The 17,805-nt window shown below is 43.4% G+C and overlaps 1 protein-coding gene across 1 annotated transcript in view; it reads right to left on the reverse strand.

The window, feature by feature from the left end:
- The window catches only part of adcy8 (adenylate cyclase 8 (brain)), a 194,489-nt gene that overhangs the window by 80,842 nt on the left and 95,842 nt on the right, over positions 1–17,805 (reverse strand). The window contains exons 4-6 of the mRNA XM_039004483.1: positions 7,524–7,635; positions 6,636–6,763; positions 263–421 (exon numbers count right to left, since the gene is read on the reverse strand). Coding sequence (XP_038860411.1) covers positions 263–421; positions 6,636–6,763; positions 7,524–7,635 — 399 coding nt within the window. The remainder of the gene's footprint in view (positions 1–262; positions 422–6,635; positions 6,764–7,523; positions 7,636–17,805) is intronic.

Consider the following 17,805-nt stretch of genomic DNA (forward strand, 5'->3'; position numbering starts at 1 on the left):
TGAATACGTGAAAATGTAAAAGTGTGACTTGTGTACTAACTTTCCAGTTTTTCGTACTGCATCTAATATATGTGTTGTGTTTGTGTATTTGGAGGCTGATGTCACAAAAGGAATTTCCATGTAAAAAGACAATAACGTATCATATGGAATTATAGAGGGAAAGTCATCTGTGGTCATGGAATAGCAGATGTCTATGGAAGTTTATAGGTCGAAATTCAATTTGAAATGCAAATTGAATATAATACTTTCATAGTTAACTCACCCAGGGATCCCCCCTGACTCCAGCTTATTGGCGATGTCCACGTCCCACGACCACACGTCAAACTGCCACTTTCTCAGTCCCAGCACCCCACACAGGACCGATCCCGAATGAATCCCGATTCGCATGTCGATGTCATGCTTTGTGCGTGATCTTACATATCTAGAGGGGGTACAAATAAACAATATGGTATCTATTTATTGGTGTACCTTCTGTACTGTTGTGTACCTTCTGTACCTTCTGTACTGTATCTTTTCCAGTAGACTATAAAGACAATATTATCCTATATAATCGAATCACAATTGATTTCAAGTGCATTTAAACAGTCACAACACACTTTACTGAAAATATGAAATCATAAATATAAGCTAACAAAGTAAAAACTGCAAACTATTTATCTCTGATATTTTGAATTGTGTTGTGGGTAAATATAAGAAACTAAACCTTATTTTTCCCGTATTTAGCAAACCATTTGATTTGGCAAAATGACTGTGACTGAAACTACATCATTTAAAATGATCAATGGAAAAATAAGATAATTTATTGTGTTCCAAAATTCACCAGGAAATAGTCCCATTTTATGTTGTATACGGTGATAAAACTGAATGAAGTCAACAATAATCGATTTGTCCAGCATTATCTCACCTTCTAGTGTCTTTGTTTATAATTTCATACGCCATATAATTGTACATTAATGCATTACTAAAATGTACAGTTTCCACCACAGGGTGAAAAATAACAATATATTTCCAAACCCATTTCCATACAATTACAATTTGGCAAGTCTCATTTCATCCTATTTCATGCCTTATAATAACTATGATGAATGTGAGCTGACAGGCGCTCAATGATATTCAGCCGAGGTGCATAAAATCAATAGGTTTTGAAGTTCACCCTGCCATAGACACTGATGAAATTGTTGTAGCTGTGGCTGCTGAGAGAGTTTGAAAAGGCTTGGACTGCGTCCCAAATGGCACCCCTATTCCCTATATAGTGTACGTCTTTTGACCAGGGCTCATAGTGCACTACTTTTGACCAGAGCCCAATGTGGGGAATAGGGAGCCAATTGGGATGCAATGTCACCACAGTGGCACTGATGCTGCAGTAAAGGGGCCATCAGCCAAGAGGCTCTTAGCGAGCACCCTGCTTCTTGTTTGCGCTCCATTCTCTAAAAGGACGGTTGGCTGATTCATTCTAATGGTCTACTACATCACTTTAGTAGCTTAGCTTACTCTTAAACGCACACACGGACACACACACACGGACACGCGGACACATACTGTACACACACGTGCATATCTCTCTCTCCATTTCTTTCTTTCCTCTCTCTCTCTCTCTCGTTTCAAACACTATCTCTTTTCACATATGCTCTGGCAGGACAATATCAAACAAGAGGACAAACAAAGTGCCTATTTACCAGAAAAACTATCTTTAGCCTTAAAAGTACATAGTGGCCATCGTTATCCATTAAATACGCATAGTCAACAAAAAATTTGTAAAAGCCTTTGAAAATACTACTACCACTATGTGACAATCATTGTAAGACTCAGTATTATATATTTTTTCATTATTATTTCCTATTTTTCATTCCAAATACAAACAACAATTTACAGATGTACACAAACAACGACTACTTCTCATCTGCCCAGATCCACACGCTCACACCCCCATCCTTAGTGCCTGCATTATTGTTTGCCACTTGGCCTTAAATTGGAACAATTCGTTTTTCTCGGTCGCCCATGCAATTTCAACATTTAAATAATAAATCATTCAATTTTATCTTTGTATAAATGATGGCAGATGAATTGATTTCCACGTTTTTAGTATACATTTTTTTCAAGATGAGTGATGAGAAGAGAATCGTCCAGCCCATTGGGAATTGTTCTTTAATGAGTTGGACGAGAGGGATTTACTCCAGACACCCGAACAGGCCCTCATCCCCGTCATTACCAGGAGAAGGAGACAGAGGTTTCGCAGAAGGAGATCGGGGTGCCTTGTAAGGATCAGGCGACGAGTGGCTAATCTGCCTTTGCCATCGGTACTATTGGCCAACGTACAATCGCTGGAAAATAAAATGGACGACCTAAAAGCATGTATATCCTACCAACGGGACATTCAAAACTGAAACATCTTATGTTTCACCGAGTCGTGGCTGAACGACAACATGAATAACATACAGCTGGCGTGTTATACCCCGTACCGGCAGGAGAGAACAGCAGCCTCTTATCTAATTTCTACCAGCATGTTAAATGTGCAACCAGAGGGGAAAAAAACTCTAGACCACCTTTACTCCACACACAGAGACACTTACATAGCTCTCCCTCCCCCTCCATTCGGCAAATCTGATCATAATCCTATTCTCCTGATTCCTGCTTACAAGCAGGAAGCACCAGTGACTCGGTCAATAAAAAAGTGGTCAGATGAAGCAGATGCTAAGCTACAGGACTGTTTTGCCAGCACACACTGGAATATGTTCCGGGATACTCCCGCTGGCATTTAGGAGTACACCACAATAGTCACTGGCTTCATCAATAAGTGCATCGATGACATCGTCCCCACAGTGACTGTAAGTACATACCCCAACCAGAAGCCATGGATTACAGGCAACATCCGCACTGAGCTTAAGGGTAGAGTAGCCTCTCTTTCTCTCTTTCTTTCTTTCTTTCTTTCTTTCTTTCTTTCTTTCTTTCTTTCTTTCTTTCTCTCTCTCGGAGGACCTGAGCCCTAGGACCATACCTCAGGACTACCTGGCCTGATGACTCCTTGCTGTCCTCAGTCCACCTGGCCTTGTTGCTGCTCCAGTTTCAACTGTTCTGCCTGCGGCTATGGAACCCTGCTACCTGTCCCAGACCTGCTGTTTTCAACTCTCTAGAGACAGCAGGAGCGGTAGAGATACTCTGAATGATCGGCTATGAAAAGCCAACTGACATTTACTCCTAAGGTGCTGACCTGTTGCACCCTCGACAACCACTGATTATTATTATTTGACCCTGCTGGTCATCTATGAATATCTTGGCCATGTTCTGTTATAATCTCCACCCGGCACAGCCAGAAGAGGACTGGCCACCCCTCATAGCCTGGTTCCTCTCTAGGTTTCTTCCTAGGTTCTGGCCTTTCTAGGGAGTTTTTCCTAGCCACCGTGCTTCTACATCTGCATTGCTTGCTGTTTGGGGTTTTAGGCTGGGTTTCTGTACAGCACTTTGTGACATCAGCTGATGTAAGGAGGGATTTATAAACAGATTTGATTTGAGTTGCCGATTTCAAGGAGCGGGACATTAACCCGGATACTTATAATAAATCCTGCTATGCCCTCCGACGAACCATCAAACAGGCAAAGCGTTAATACAGGACTGAGATCGAATCGTACAACACCGGCTCTGACACTCGTCGGATGTGGCAGGGCTTGCAAACTATTACAGGCTACAAAGGGAAGCACAGCCAAGAGCTGTCCAGTGACACAAGCCTACTAGACGAGCTAAATTACTTCTATGCTCACTTCGAGGCAAGTAACACTGAAACATGCATGAGAGCATCAGCTGTTCCGGGAAGACTGTGTGATCACACTCTCCGCAGCCGATGTGAGTAAGACCTTTAAACAGGTCAACGGATTACCAGGACGTGTACTCCGAGCATGCGCTGACCAACTGGCAAGTGTCTTCACTGACATTTTCAACTTGTCGGAGTTTGTAATACCAACATGTTTCAAGCAGACCACCCTGTGCCCAAGAACACTAAGGTAACCTGCCTAAATGACTACCGACCCGTAGCACTCACGTCTGTAGCCATGAAGTACTTTGAAAGGCTGGTCATGGCTCACATCACCACCATCATCATAGAAAACCTAGACCCACTCCAATTTTATACCTCCCAAACAGATCCACAGATGAGGCAATCTCTATTGCACTCCACACTGCCCTCTCCCACCTGGACAAAAGGAACATCTATATGATAATGCTATTCATTGACTACAGCTCAGCGTTCAACACCATAGTGCCCTCAAAGTTGATCATTAAGCTAAGGATCCTGGGACTAAACACCTCCCTCTGCAACTGGATCCTGGACTTCCTGACGGGCTGCCCCCAGGTGGTAAGGGTAGGTAACAACACATCCCCCACGCTGATCCTCAACAAGGGGGCCCCTCAGGCGTGCGTGCTCAGTCCCCTACTGTACTCCCTGTTCACTCATGACTGCATGGCCAGGCACAAATCCAACACCATCATTAAGATTGCAGATGACACAACAGTGGTAGGCCGATCACCGACAACGACGAGATAGCCTATTGGGAGGAGGTCAGAGATCTGGCAGTGTGGTGCTAGGACAACAACCTCTCCCTCAACGTGATCACGACATCGCAAACACACTACACACTGCCCTAACCCATCTGGACAAGAGGAATACCTATGTGAGAATGCTGTTCATCGACTACAGCTCAGCATTTAACACCATAGTACCCTCGAAACTTGTCATCAAGCTCGAGACCCTGGGTCTCGACCCCGCCCTGTGCAACTGGGTACTGGACTTCCTGACGGGCCGCCCCCAAGTGGTGAGGGTAGGTAACAACATCTCCACCCAGCTGATCCTCAACACTGGGGTCCCACAAGGGTGCGTTCTGAGCCCTCTCCTGTACTCCCTGTTCACCCACGACTGCGTGGCCATGCACGCCTCCAACTCAATCATCAAGTTTGCAGACAACACTACAGTGGTAGACTTGATTACCAACAACTACGAGATGGCCTACAGGGAGGAGGTGAGGGCCCTCGGAGTGTGGTGTCAGGAAAATAACCTCACACTCAATGTCAACAAAACAAAGGAGATGATCATACACTTCAGGAAACAGCAGAGGGAGCACCCCCCTATCCACATCGACGGGACAGTAGTGGAGAGGGTAGTAAGTTCCTCGGCGTACGCATCACGGACAAACTGAATTGGTCCACCCACACAGACAGCGTGGTGAAGAAGGCGCAGAAGTGCCTCTTCAACCTCAGGTGGCTGAAGAAATTCGGCTTGTCACCAAAAGCACTCACAAACTTTTACAGATGCACAATTGAGAGTATCCTGTCGGGCTGTATCACCGCCTGGTACGGCAACTGCTCCGCCCACAACCGTAAGGCTCTCCAGAGTGTAGTGAGGTCTGCACAACGCATCACCGGGGGCAAACTACCTGCCCTCCAGGACACCTACACCACCCGATGTGACAGGAAGGCCATAAAGATCATCAAGGACAACAACCACCCGAGCCACTGCCTGTTCACAACGCTATCATCCAGAAGGCGAGGTCAGTACAGGTGCATCAAAGCAGGGACCGAGAGACTGAAAAACAGCTTCTATCTCAAGGCCATCAGACTGTTAACCAGCCACAACTAACATTGAGTGGCTGCTGCCAACATACTGACTCAACTCCAGCCACTTTAATTATGCAAAAATGTATGTACATTTTTTTAATACTGATACCTGTTACATTTGGGTCCTGTCTTTCTACAAACTGTTCATTTGCCAGTGCCTTTCTAAAGCAATTTCATCAGATAATGTATTATTTGTGCATATTTCTGCTTTAGAACATTTACACAATATTTTTATGCCATTTTTTATTTCAGCTGGAAAGTTGAAAGCTTCCAAAGTTTTGAATAGACAAGGCCATTCAAGACGGTGGAAAGCATTTTCAGCATCAACAGACATTGATAATACTATATCTATTTTTTTTTGGCATATTGTATTAAACTGAAACCCTGTTTTATTGATACGTATCAAGTCTGGTAAGACTTTTGCCATTCTATTGCTTATAATCTTTGTTATTATTTTATTGTCACAATTTATTAAACTTATGGGTCTATAATCAGCAGGGGACTCTCCAGATTTCCCTGGTTTTAATAATATCTGAAATAACAGTTTGATACATGGAACTAGGAAGTACTGAATTGAGTGACGTTTATTATTATTTTTGTACTTTGACCCAAAATGTTGAATAGAATTCTATGGTAAAGCCATCCATTCCTGGTGTTTTTCTCAGTGTGAATGTCTTAACAGTATCCAATATTTCTTCTTGGGAGGACCTCTGTTTCTAGTGATTATTTTTTGTCTGATGATAGTTGCTTCAGATTATTACAGTATTATCAAGTTTTTTTTTTATAGCACACAAGCCTACGGTGTATCAGGAACCATTATGTTACAGATCCAAAAAAGGAGGAAGCTCCAAACAGCTTCGAGACAACTAGAAACATCAACCCAGCGTGCTAGAACACAATACTTGCCACACATTAAACTGAAAAAACCTATAGGTTACTCGAACCTTTGCACAAATCTTCCACTGACAACCGGAAACTAATAACATCAACGGCAACAAGTGTAGCAAGGCCTAAAAGTGGGGATTTTTTTTTACCTGATTGTCTTAATCATGCTGAGGCCCATCTCTACACAGCAATGAGCGTGGTCCTGTCGGGGTTCAGGAAGACCGGACACACAGTAGTAGCAGTCTCCTAAAATCTTAATCCTCAGACAATGGTGCTCCTAGAAGAGAGTGAGAGTGAGAATGGAGTTAGACTGGAAACCATGGGAAACTCAGAATGATCTTGATTTGATCAATACCTCTTGCTCCATGAGAATGCTTGAATTATCATGGAATCGTACACGAGTGTACAGTGTACTCAGGCATGCATTTGTTCACGGCAACGAGAAAGTTGTTTTGTCTTGCACCAGAAATGTCTGGACAACAGCTTTGACATTATAATAAAGAGACATTATAGGCCAAGCAGGCTACGTGCGTCATGCACAAGGATATTGTCTCAACTCTGAATTCATTCCCTGAATTACGTTAAAATGACAAAGACATTCACATAAACATTACGCATGTCCATTCAGCTGCACTCTATCTGACCTGTTTTTCAATCCAGTCATTGGATTTAATTACGGGTATTACCCTTTGAAAGCATTGCATGTTCCATTTAAATTCAGCCTTCTACACTGTATTTGTATCATGAATGACAGCTCTGGGGTTTGAAAATGAAACCTTAGCCAGAAGTGCAAAACATATTTCTATAATTGCATAGCACCATACCTGCAAGGCTGTCATTCATTCATGCTATCAATATAAATTGGGACCCGAGAGTATTACCGCCTTTGCATTCTACTGTGGTATCTTAGCAAATTCTAGAACAAAGCGTGATTATTCATGTCTCCTTGCTCATCGATTTCTTTCCTAAATGTCAGTTCTTTCCGTCATAAAGTCACGTTTGAAAATGAAATTAGCATAAGCATAAAGTAAACTCACGTGGGCTAGACGGTCGAAGCGTGCAAAGAGCTCGTTCAACATCCGCACCAGCTCTTGTGCCGATAGCGTCGTCGAGAGGTTCGTGAATCCTTTGACGTCTGCGAAAAGTATGCTGCAGAAAATATGGAGAAGTCACATTATCACCATTACACTTCAACATCTACAGATCATTTAGTGAGAAAATAGTCAACAGGTTTAAAAAAACATGTAGTCCAGATCAAAATGGTCCAATGTGGTCCCTCCTTGCTTTTGGATGAAACATCAAGTCAAATCTAAACGGAATCTCTGCCCCTCCCTAACTCCAGGCTATGCTCAAACCCTACACCCCAACCCAAGTACTCCATTCTGCCACCTCTGGTCTCTTGGCCCTCCCACCGTTATGGGAGAGCAGATCCCGCTCATCCAAGTAAAAAGCTCTTCTCTGTCCTGGCACCCCAATGGAACCAGTGGAACCAATTTCCCCCTGAAGTTAGGACAGCCGAGTCCCAACCCCTCCTCACCCCTGCCCCGTCAAAAAATATATAAATATATATGCCCTTTGTGAACTAACACTCACACTTTACTTTTTTCCCTCCAGCACTGACTTTGCTGTTAGCTACTTTACTGAGGAAAAATGTACTTACTATGACTGAGATGTAAGGTTGTCTCGCCTAGCTATCTTAAGATGATTGCATTAACTGTAAGTCACTTTGGATAAGAGCATCTGCTAAATGACAAAATTGTAAATGTAAATGACACCACATTATAAACTACAACCAAGATCACATTTATATGATCTCATGTTTATGTGATTGATTTGGTTGAGATATTGCCTTCCTGCTTCTTCTAAAAAATGAAGGGGAACTGAATCTAACTGGTAACATAATTGAGACAACACAGGAGCATTATGGAACTGATAGCATTTTAATTATACTGAACAAAAATATAAACGCAACAGGTAAAGTGTTGGTCCCATGTTCCATGAGCTGAAATAAAAGATCCCAGAAATGTTCCATATGCACAAAAAGCTTATTTCTCTCAAATTTTGTTCACAAATTTGTTTACATCGCTGTAAGTGAGCATTTTTCCCTTGCCAAGATAATCCATCCACCTGACAGTTGTGACATATCAAGAAGCTGATTAAACAGCATGATCACTACACAGGTGCACCTTGTGCTGTGGACAATAAAAGGCCACTAAAATGTGCAGTTGTCACACAACACAATGCCACAGATGTATCAAGTTTTGAGGGAGCGTGCAATTGGCATGCTGACCGCAGGAATGCCAGAGTTGTTGCCAGAGAATTGAATGTTAATTTCTCTACCATAAGCCACCGCCAAAGTCATTTTAAAGAATTTGGCTGTATGTCCAACCTGCCTCACAACTGCAGATGACGTGTAACCACACCAGCCCATGTCCTCCACATCCGGCTTTTTCACCTGCAGGATCGTCTGAGACCAGCCAATGGGACAGCTGATGAAACTGTGGGTTTGCACAACTGAAGAATTTCTCGACAAACTGTCAGAAATCATCTCAGGGAAGCTCATCTGCTTGCTCGTCGTCCTCACCAGGATCTTGATCTGACTGTAGTTTGCTTCATGGAGGATTCCTGGTTTCAACTGTGCTGGGCAGATGGCAGTATGACATACATTATGGCGTTGTGTGGGCGAGCGGTTAGCTGATGTCAACGTTGTGAACAGAGTGCCCCGTGGTGGCGGTGGGGTTATGGTATGGGCAGGCATAAGCTACAGACAACGAACACAATTGCATTTTATCGATTGCAATTTGAATGCACAGAGATACCGTGAAGAGACCCTGAGGCCCATTGTCGTGCCTTTCATCCGCCGCCATCACCTCATTTTTCAGCATCATAATGCACGGTCGCACGGTCCCACAATTCCTGGAAGCTGGAAATGTCCCAGTTCTTCCATGGCCTGCATATACCCCTTGCATCTGCATCTGCACAAACCCCAACTTCATTGATAATTCTGTACCACACAAATGGATTTAATTGTTTATTTACTAACTAACTAAATGATAACACAGGATACACACACACACGGTATAGGTTATTGATTAGAAACGTAATACAATGGAAACAGGTCCCTAGTGCACTAACGACAACATGACTGCTTAATTATCAAAAGAGGGAGGAGTAGAGGGGAAAAGGGAGACAACACTTATACACTTGTAACTACGCTCACAGTAATCCTAATACTTTGGCCCGAACCACCGCTTGTTTGGGGTAAAGAAATAATTCATGTATTTACGAGTTGGGCATTCTCTCAATTTAAGTGTAAGGCTCTGATTGTCCACACGAGGTCACAATGTCCTTCTTCTTAGTTGTCCATGGCTTCAATGCCTTGTCCTGTAGTCTTAAGAAGAACTAACAGGATGATGTTTACTTTCACCCATTCTGGAAGAGTGGTCCTCTGAAGACATCTAATCAGCCATGTCGATGATCCCCAGTGGGGTGATGAGAGCAGTGTAGTCAACAATAATTTGAAGAGAGTAACAGGATGGTCCTACTTAAAAGTACTTTCTTAGATACTGTACTTAGAACAGCTACTCAGCCGTAACATCGATTGTTAGAGAGGCTACTTTGTCGTCCTCACCTCGTGTTGATTTTCAGGGTCGTAACCAATCGAGACCTAAGCTGCAGCTTGAGTACTTCTGGTCTGATATGTTCATTCTCAACTCATCCTTTATACACTCTGGTAAAAAGGGGTGTTTCCATCATGCTAATGTAACGGATGTGAAATGGCTAGCTAGTTAGCGGTGGTGCACGCTAATAGCGTTTCAATCAGTTACGTCACTCGCTTTGAGACCTTGAGTTGAAGTAGTGGTTCCCCTTGCTCTGCAAGGGCCGCGGCTTTTGTGGAGCGATGGGTAACGATGCTTCGTGGGTGACTGTTGTTGATGTGTGCAGAGGGTCCCTGGTTCGCGCCCGGGTCGGGGCGAGGGGACGGATGTAAAGTTAAACTGTTACATTGATGCTGTTGACCCGGATCACTGGTTGCTGCGGAAAAGGAGGAGGTCGAAAGGGGGGTGAGTGTAACGGATGTGAAATGGCTAGCTAGTTAGCGGTGGTGCGCGCTAATAGCGTTTCAATCGGTTACGTCACTCGCTTTGAGACCTTGAGTTGAAGTAGTGGTTCCCGCTTTTGTGGAGCGATGGGTAACGAAGCTTCGTGGGTGACTGTTGTTGATGTGTGCAGAGGGTCCCTGGTTCGCGCCCGGGTATGGGCGAGGGGACGGACGTAAAGTTAAACTGTTACACTAACACGCTATCTGAGCTCCCTCGGGCATGGCTACTTACTGGGCAAAGTATCATCAAAACTATGATCTCGTTAGGAATGTGTTTTTAGTTTTTAGTTTTCTATCTTAAGATAACTATTCTCATCATCTTTGAAATTTCCTACACAACATAAAGGATAAAAACCTGACATATATTATCGTTTATGTATGCTGTTCAAGTTACAATATTTTCATTATAAACATGTTATACCATTTTTAATGACATCACAAAATCAACATTACTTTTCCATAGACCATCTCTCATCATTCCCCACATCCGGATGCTAGAAATATTGTCCCAGTTTTCACTTTTGGACGTTAGAGTTTTTGGGGCGGCAAAATGTCTCTGTAACAAAGAGACATTCCAATCACCACTACTAAAGACCAGAAAGAGTCCTCTGCTGCATACAATTTACGACCGGGCGTGAGGTGTCACAAAACACCCCACATCAATCCCTCCTCCCCTCTGCGGGTGAAAAGGATCTGGTAGACGATGATCCATTGTAACCTGATCTTCAAATCCTCACAGGAGAGTCATGACAAATTTATAGTGTACGCTTGACAAAAAAATACAAATAAAAGAGTCATATTCTTCCTGGGGGTGTATATAAACAGATTCTAATAAGATGGAATGTTGCTAAAATGCTGTCACTTCCACTTTAAATCATTTGACAAATGCAGGGCCCAGAGCATTTAAGATTCACACAGAGACAAGGTCCAAAACTATAAGGAAATCATTTTCTTCACTTAAGTGTAAAATTTGTAACTGATACACATGCTACAATGTTCTACTCATACCGTGACATAACCTGGTGATATTAGGGTGGTTGGTTAATCATAACTCTATTTGTATAACTGTTTTTCTGGAAATGAGCAGAAGGCACAGACCTTACAAAGTTCAAAATCTTACCATTTTATTATTATCGTTTATGTTAGAGTTTAGGCAATGAAATGCTGCAGTTCTCCAAAATATGTCCTTGTTTAATGGCATCTATTTCTACGTAAATTGTGAGTGATAGTTTGAAGTTTTAATGTCGAATGCAGAAGCACAGTGAAATGCCATTCCTGCAAGCTCCCAACCCAACAATGCAGTAACCACTATCAATGTAAAATAAACAATAAGATTCGGTAGAGCAAAAACGAGAAATAAAATTAAGAAAAAAGAACATGAGAAAGTAAGAGTAGTTCAGTTCCAATACCATATTTACAATGTGCAGGGATCCAGGAATGATAGAATTAGATACAGTGCTTTCAGAAAGTACTCACACCACTTGACTTTTTTCACATTTTGTTTTGTTACAGCTAGGGTTGCAAAGGGTCGGAATTTTTCCGGAAATGTTCCATGGGAATTTGGGAATTTTGCTTAAATTCGTTGAAAATGTGTATCCCTTTTGTGGGATACATGCAGAGTGCATTCCTCCATCACATGTGCAGTGCACTCTTCCATCACATGTATAGCTGATTCTCAAGATCTTGCACACGAATGAGATGCTATTGAGCACACACTACTACACTGTCTGAGCCAAGGACTACAAGCTTTCTGGTAAGTTTTGATTACAATACTGGGTGGGGTGAATATATTTTATAGGACATACATGATTTTTTGTTAACTAGTAAATAGTTGCCTACAACCAAGTGTGTTTAAATCATTTCTAACTTGTTAACAATTTCTGCTAGTTAGTTTTTGCTACCATGTGGGTTTTAGCTTGCTTGAGCCTGCTAACTGAGGAGCGTTAATTCACCTGTTTCCATACATGTTTCATTTTAAAACATGGTTGTTTAATCTAACTGCTTAACTATTTATCTGTACATGGAATTGCATTTGTTTGGTTTTTACAAAAACAATAATAATCTTTACAGGAATCTTTACTGCAGCTAATGTAAAAGGAAAAGCTGTGTACATTTGCAAATACTGTGCCAAATCATATGTGAAGAATGAAACAAAGATGCAGAATCATCTGGCCAAGTGCCAGATGACAAAAGTCCCTCTGCTTCTATTCGAGGTGAAAATAATGAATCAGACACCTTATCGATAGCAACAGCTCATGGTCCTCCTGGAATCAGACGTTTTTTTTGACTCAATGGAGGAACGTAGTCAGAGAAATGCTGATGAATGTCTTGCTCAAGATGTGTATGCAACTGGTTCACCTCTGATGCTCACAGGCAATGTGTATTGGAAGAGATTTCCTAATGTTCTTCGCCCAGCATACACCCCTACAACCAGAGACATGCTTTATTTACTCATTTGCTGGATGCAGAGTTCAACAGAGTTCAAGTGAAGGTCAAGCAAATCGTAGAGAAAGCAGACTGTATTGCAATCATCTCTGATGGCTGGTCGAATGTTCGTGGGCAAGGAATAATTAACTACATCATCTCCATCCCTCAAACAGTATTCTACAAGAGCACAGACACAAGGGACAACAGACACACCGGTCTCTACATTGCAGATGAGCTGAAGGCAGTCATCAATGACCTTGGACCACAGAAGGTATTTGCACTGGTGACAGACAATGCTGCGAACATGAAGGCTGCTTGGTCTAAAGTGGAGGAGTCCTACCCTCACATCACACCCATTGGCTGTGCTACTCATGCATTGAATATGCTCCTCAAGGACATCATGGCACTGAAAACAATGGATACACTACAAGAGAGCCAAGGAAATGGTTAGGTATGTGAAGGGTCATCAAGTTATAGCAGAAATCTACCTTACCAAGCAAAGTGAAAAGAGTACCACATTGAAGCTGCCCAGCAACACCCGTTGGGGTGGTGTTGTCATCATGTTTGACAGTCTCATGGAGGGGAAAGAGTCTCTCCAAGAAATGGCCATATCACAGTCTGCCGATATGGACAGCCCCATCAAGAGATTTCAAAGATAATTCGTAAAAATCCAAATAACTTCACAGATCTTCATTGTAAAGGGTTTAAACACTGTTTCCCATGCTTGTTCAATGAACCATAAACAATTAATGAACATGCACCTGGGGAACGGTCGTTAAGACACTAACAGCTTACAGACGGTAGGCAATTAAGGTCACAGTTATGAAATCTTAGGACACTAAAGAGGCCTTTCTACTGACTCTGAAAAACACCAAAAGAAAGATGCCCAGGGTCCCTGCTCATCTGCGTAAACGTGCCTTAGGCATGCTGCAAGGAGGCATGAGGACTGTAGATGTTGCCAGGGCAATAAATTGCAATATCCGTACTGTGAGACAGTGCTACAGGGAGACAGGACGGACAGCTGACAGTCCTCGCAGTGGCAGACCATGTGTAACAACACCTGCACAGGATTGGTACATCCGAACATCACACCAGCGGGACAGGTACAGGATGGCAACAACAACTGCCCGAGTTTACACCAGGAAAGCACAATCCGTCCATCAGTGCTCAGACTGTCCACAATAGGCTGAGAGAGACTGAGAGCTTGTAGGCCTGTTGTAAGGCAGGTCCTCACCAGACATCACCGGCAACAACGTCGCCTATGGGCACAAACCCACCGTCGCTGGACCACACAGGACTGGCAAAAAGTGCTCTTCACTGACGAGTCGCGGTTTTGTCTCACCAGGGGTGATGGTCGGATTCGTGCTTATCGTCGAAGGAATGAGCGTTACACCGAGACCTGTACTCTAGAGTGGGATCGATTTGAAGGTGGAGGGTCCGTCATGGTCTGGGGCGGTGTGTCACAGCATCATCAGACTGAGCTTGTTGTCATTGCAGGCAATCTCAACGGTGTGCGTTACAGGGAAGACATCCTCCTCCCTCATGTGACCCTTCCTGCAGGCTCATCGTGACATGACCCTTCAGCATGACAATGTCACCAGCCATACTGCTCGTTCTGTGTGTGATTTCCTGCAAGACAGGAATGTCAGTGTTCTGCCATGGCCAGCAAAGAGCCCGGATCTCAATCCCATTGAGCACGTCTGGGACCTGTTGGATCGGAGGCTGAGGGCTAGGGCCATTCCCCCCCAGAAATATCTGGGAACTTGCAGGTGCCTTGGTGGAAGAGTTGGGTAAAATCTCACAGCAAGAACTGGCAAATCTGGTGCAGTCCATGAGGAGGAGAAGCGCTGCAGTACTTAATGCAGCTGGTGGCCACACCAGATACTGACAGTTACTTTTGATTTTGACCCCCCCTTTGTTCAGGGACACATTATTCCATTTCTGTTTGTCACATGTCTGTGGAACTTGTTCAGTTTATGTCTCAGTTGTTGAGTCTTGTTATGTTCATACAAATATTTACACATGTTAAGTTTGCTGAAAATAAACACAGTTGACAGTGAGAGGACATTTCTTTTTTTCTGAGTTTATGATAAACAGAGTAGCAGCATTATAAATTATGACTGTGTGTGTGTGTTGAGTCAGTATAAATGTGTGTGCATGTTCTATGTTTTGCTGTGTCACTGTGTGTGAGTGAGAGAGTAGAGTCATGTGAGTGTGCATAGAGACAGTACAAAAATAAAAAATAATGTACAAGGGTATACTCAGACAGTTTTATGACTTGGGGATAGAATCTGTTCAGAAAACTGTTGGTCAGACTTGATGCACCAGTATCACTTGTCGTGAGGAAGCAGAGATAACAGTCTATGGCTTGGGTGGCTGGAGGCTTTCCTTTCACACCGCCTGATATAGAGTTCCTGGATGTCAGGGAGCTCGGCCCCAGTGATGTACTGGGCTGTTAGTATCACCCTCTGTAGTGTCATGCGATCGAGGGCAGTGTTGTTGCCATACCAAGCAGTGATGCAGACAGTCAAAATGCTCTCAATAGTGCAGCTGTATAACTTTGAGGATTTGAGGGCCCATACCAAACCTTTTCAGCCTCCTGAGGGGGAAAAGGCACTGTCGCTGACCTCCTCCCTGTAGGCTGTCTCATCGTCGCCAGTGATCAGGCCTACCACCGCTGTGTTGTCAGCAAATTTGATAATGGTGTTGGAGCTGTGCGTGGCCACGCAGTCATGGGTGAACAAGGAGTACAGGAGGAGACTAAGCACACACCCCTGTGGGGCCCCCGTGTTGAGGGTCAGCGCAGCGGAGGAGATGTTGTCCTACCCTCACTACCTGGGATCGGCTTGTCAGGAAGTCCAGGATCCAGTTGCAGAAGGAGGTGTTCAGTGCCATCCTAAGCTTGGTGACGATGGTGTTGAATGCTGAGCTGTAGTCAATGAACATCATTCTCACCAAGTATTCCTCTTATCTAGGTGGGTGCAAATAAAATTGCGTCGTCTATGGATCTCTTGGGGCGGTTTACAAAATAAAGAATTTGAGTTCTTGGGAACAGGAATGATGGAAGTAATCTTAACATACTTACAGACTAGGACAAAGAGAGGTTTAAAATTACCGTGAATATGCCTGCCAGCTGATATGCGCATGCTCTGAGAATGCACCATGGAATATCGTCCAGCCCAACAGCCTTGCGAGTGTTGACCTGATTAAAGACCTGACTCATGTTGATGTCGGAGAGCGAGATCACCCAGTCTTCTGGGTCGTTTAGGGCCCTCATGCATGGTACGTGTTGTTATTATCGAAGCGTGCAAAATATGCATTGAGTTCATCTGGAAGAGATGCATTGTTGGGCACATGCGGCGGGCGGCGTAATAACAAATGTGAATGAAGATTTGGAAGAAATTAAGTTCATCCAAATAGGCCTTCTCGTCTGATATTCCCTTGTCATCACAGTCCCTAAGGACAGTCTTACACTTTCAGGATGAATAACGGCTGTCCTAGTCTACAGTTGAAGTCGGAAGTTTACATACACTTAGGTTAGAGTCATTAAAACTCGTTTTTCAACCACTCCACAAATTTCTTGTTAACAAACTATAGTTTTGGTAAGTCAGTTAGGACATCTACTTTGTGCATGACACAAGTAATTTTCCAACAATTGTTTACAGACAGATTATTTCACTTATAATTCAGTGTATCACATTTCCAGTGGGTCAGAATTTTACATACACTAAGTTAACTGTGCCTTTAAACAGCTTGGAAAATTCCAGAAAATGATGTCATGGCTTTAGAAGCTTCTGATAGGCAAATTGACATAATTTGAGTCAATTGGAGGTGTACCTGTGGATGTATTTCAAGGCCTACCTTCAAACTCAGTGCCTCTTTGCTTGACAACTTGGGAAAATCAAAAGAAATCAGCCAAGACCTCAGAAAGATTTTTGTAGACCTCCACAAGTCTGGTTCATCCTTGGGAGCAATTTCCAAATGCCTGAAAGTACCACGTTCATCTGTACAAACAATAGTACGCAAGTATAAACACCATGGGACCACGCAGCCGTCATACCGCTCAGGAAGGAGACGCGTTCTGTTTCCTAGAGATGAACGTACTGTGGTGCGAAAAGTGCAAATGAATCCCAGAACAACAGCAAAGGACCTTGTGAAGATGCTGGAGGAAACAGGTCCAAAAGTATTTATATCCACAGTAAAACGAGTCCTAAATCGACATAACCTGAAAGGCCGCTCAGCAAGGAAGAAGCCACTGCTCCAAAACCACCATAAAAAGCCAGACTATGGTTTGCAACTGCACATGGGGACAAAGTTCATACTTTTGGGAGAAATGTCCCCTGGTCTGATGAAACAAAAATAGAACTGTCTGGCCATAATGACCATCGTTATGTTTGGAAGAAAAAGGGGAGGCTTGCAAGCCGAAGAACACCACCCCAACCGTGAAGCACGGGGGTGGCAGCATCATGTTGTAGGGGTGCTTTGCTGCAGGAGGGACTGTTGCACTTCACAAAATAGTTGGCATCATGAGGCAGAAAAATTATGTGGATATATTGAAGCAACATCTCTAGACATCAGTCAGGAAGTTAAAGCTTGGTCGCAAATGGGTCTTCCAAATGGACAATGACCCCAAGCATACTTCCAAAGGTGTGGCAAAATGGACAACAAAGTTATTGGAGTGGCCTTCACAAAGCCCTGACCTCAATTCTACAGAAAATGTGTGGGCAGAACTGAAAATTCACCCAACTTATTGTGGGAAGCTTGTGGAAGGCTACCCAAAACATTTGACA

The sequence above is a fragment of the Salvelinus namaycush genome, chromosome 11 (assembly GCF_016432855.1).
Source record: "Salvelinus namaycush isolate Seneca chromosome 11, SaNama_1.0, whole genome shotgun sequence".
NCBI classification, from domain to species: domain Eukaryota; kingdom Metazoa; phylum Chordata; class Actinopteri; order Salmoniformes; family Salmonidae; genus Salvelinus; species Salvelinus namaycush.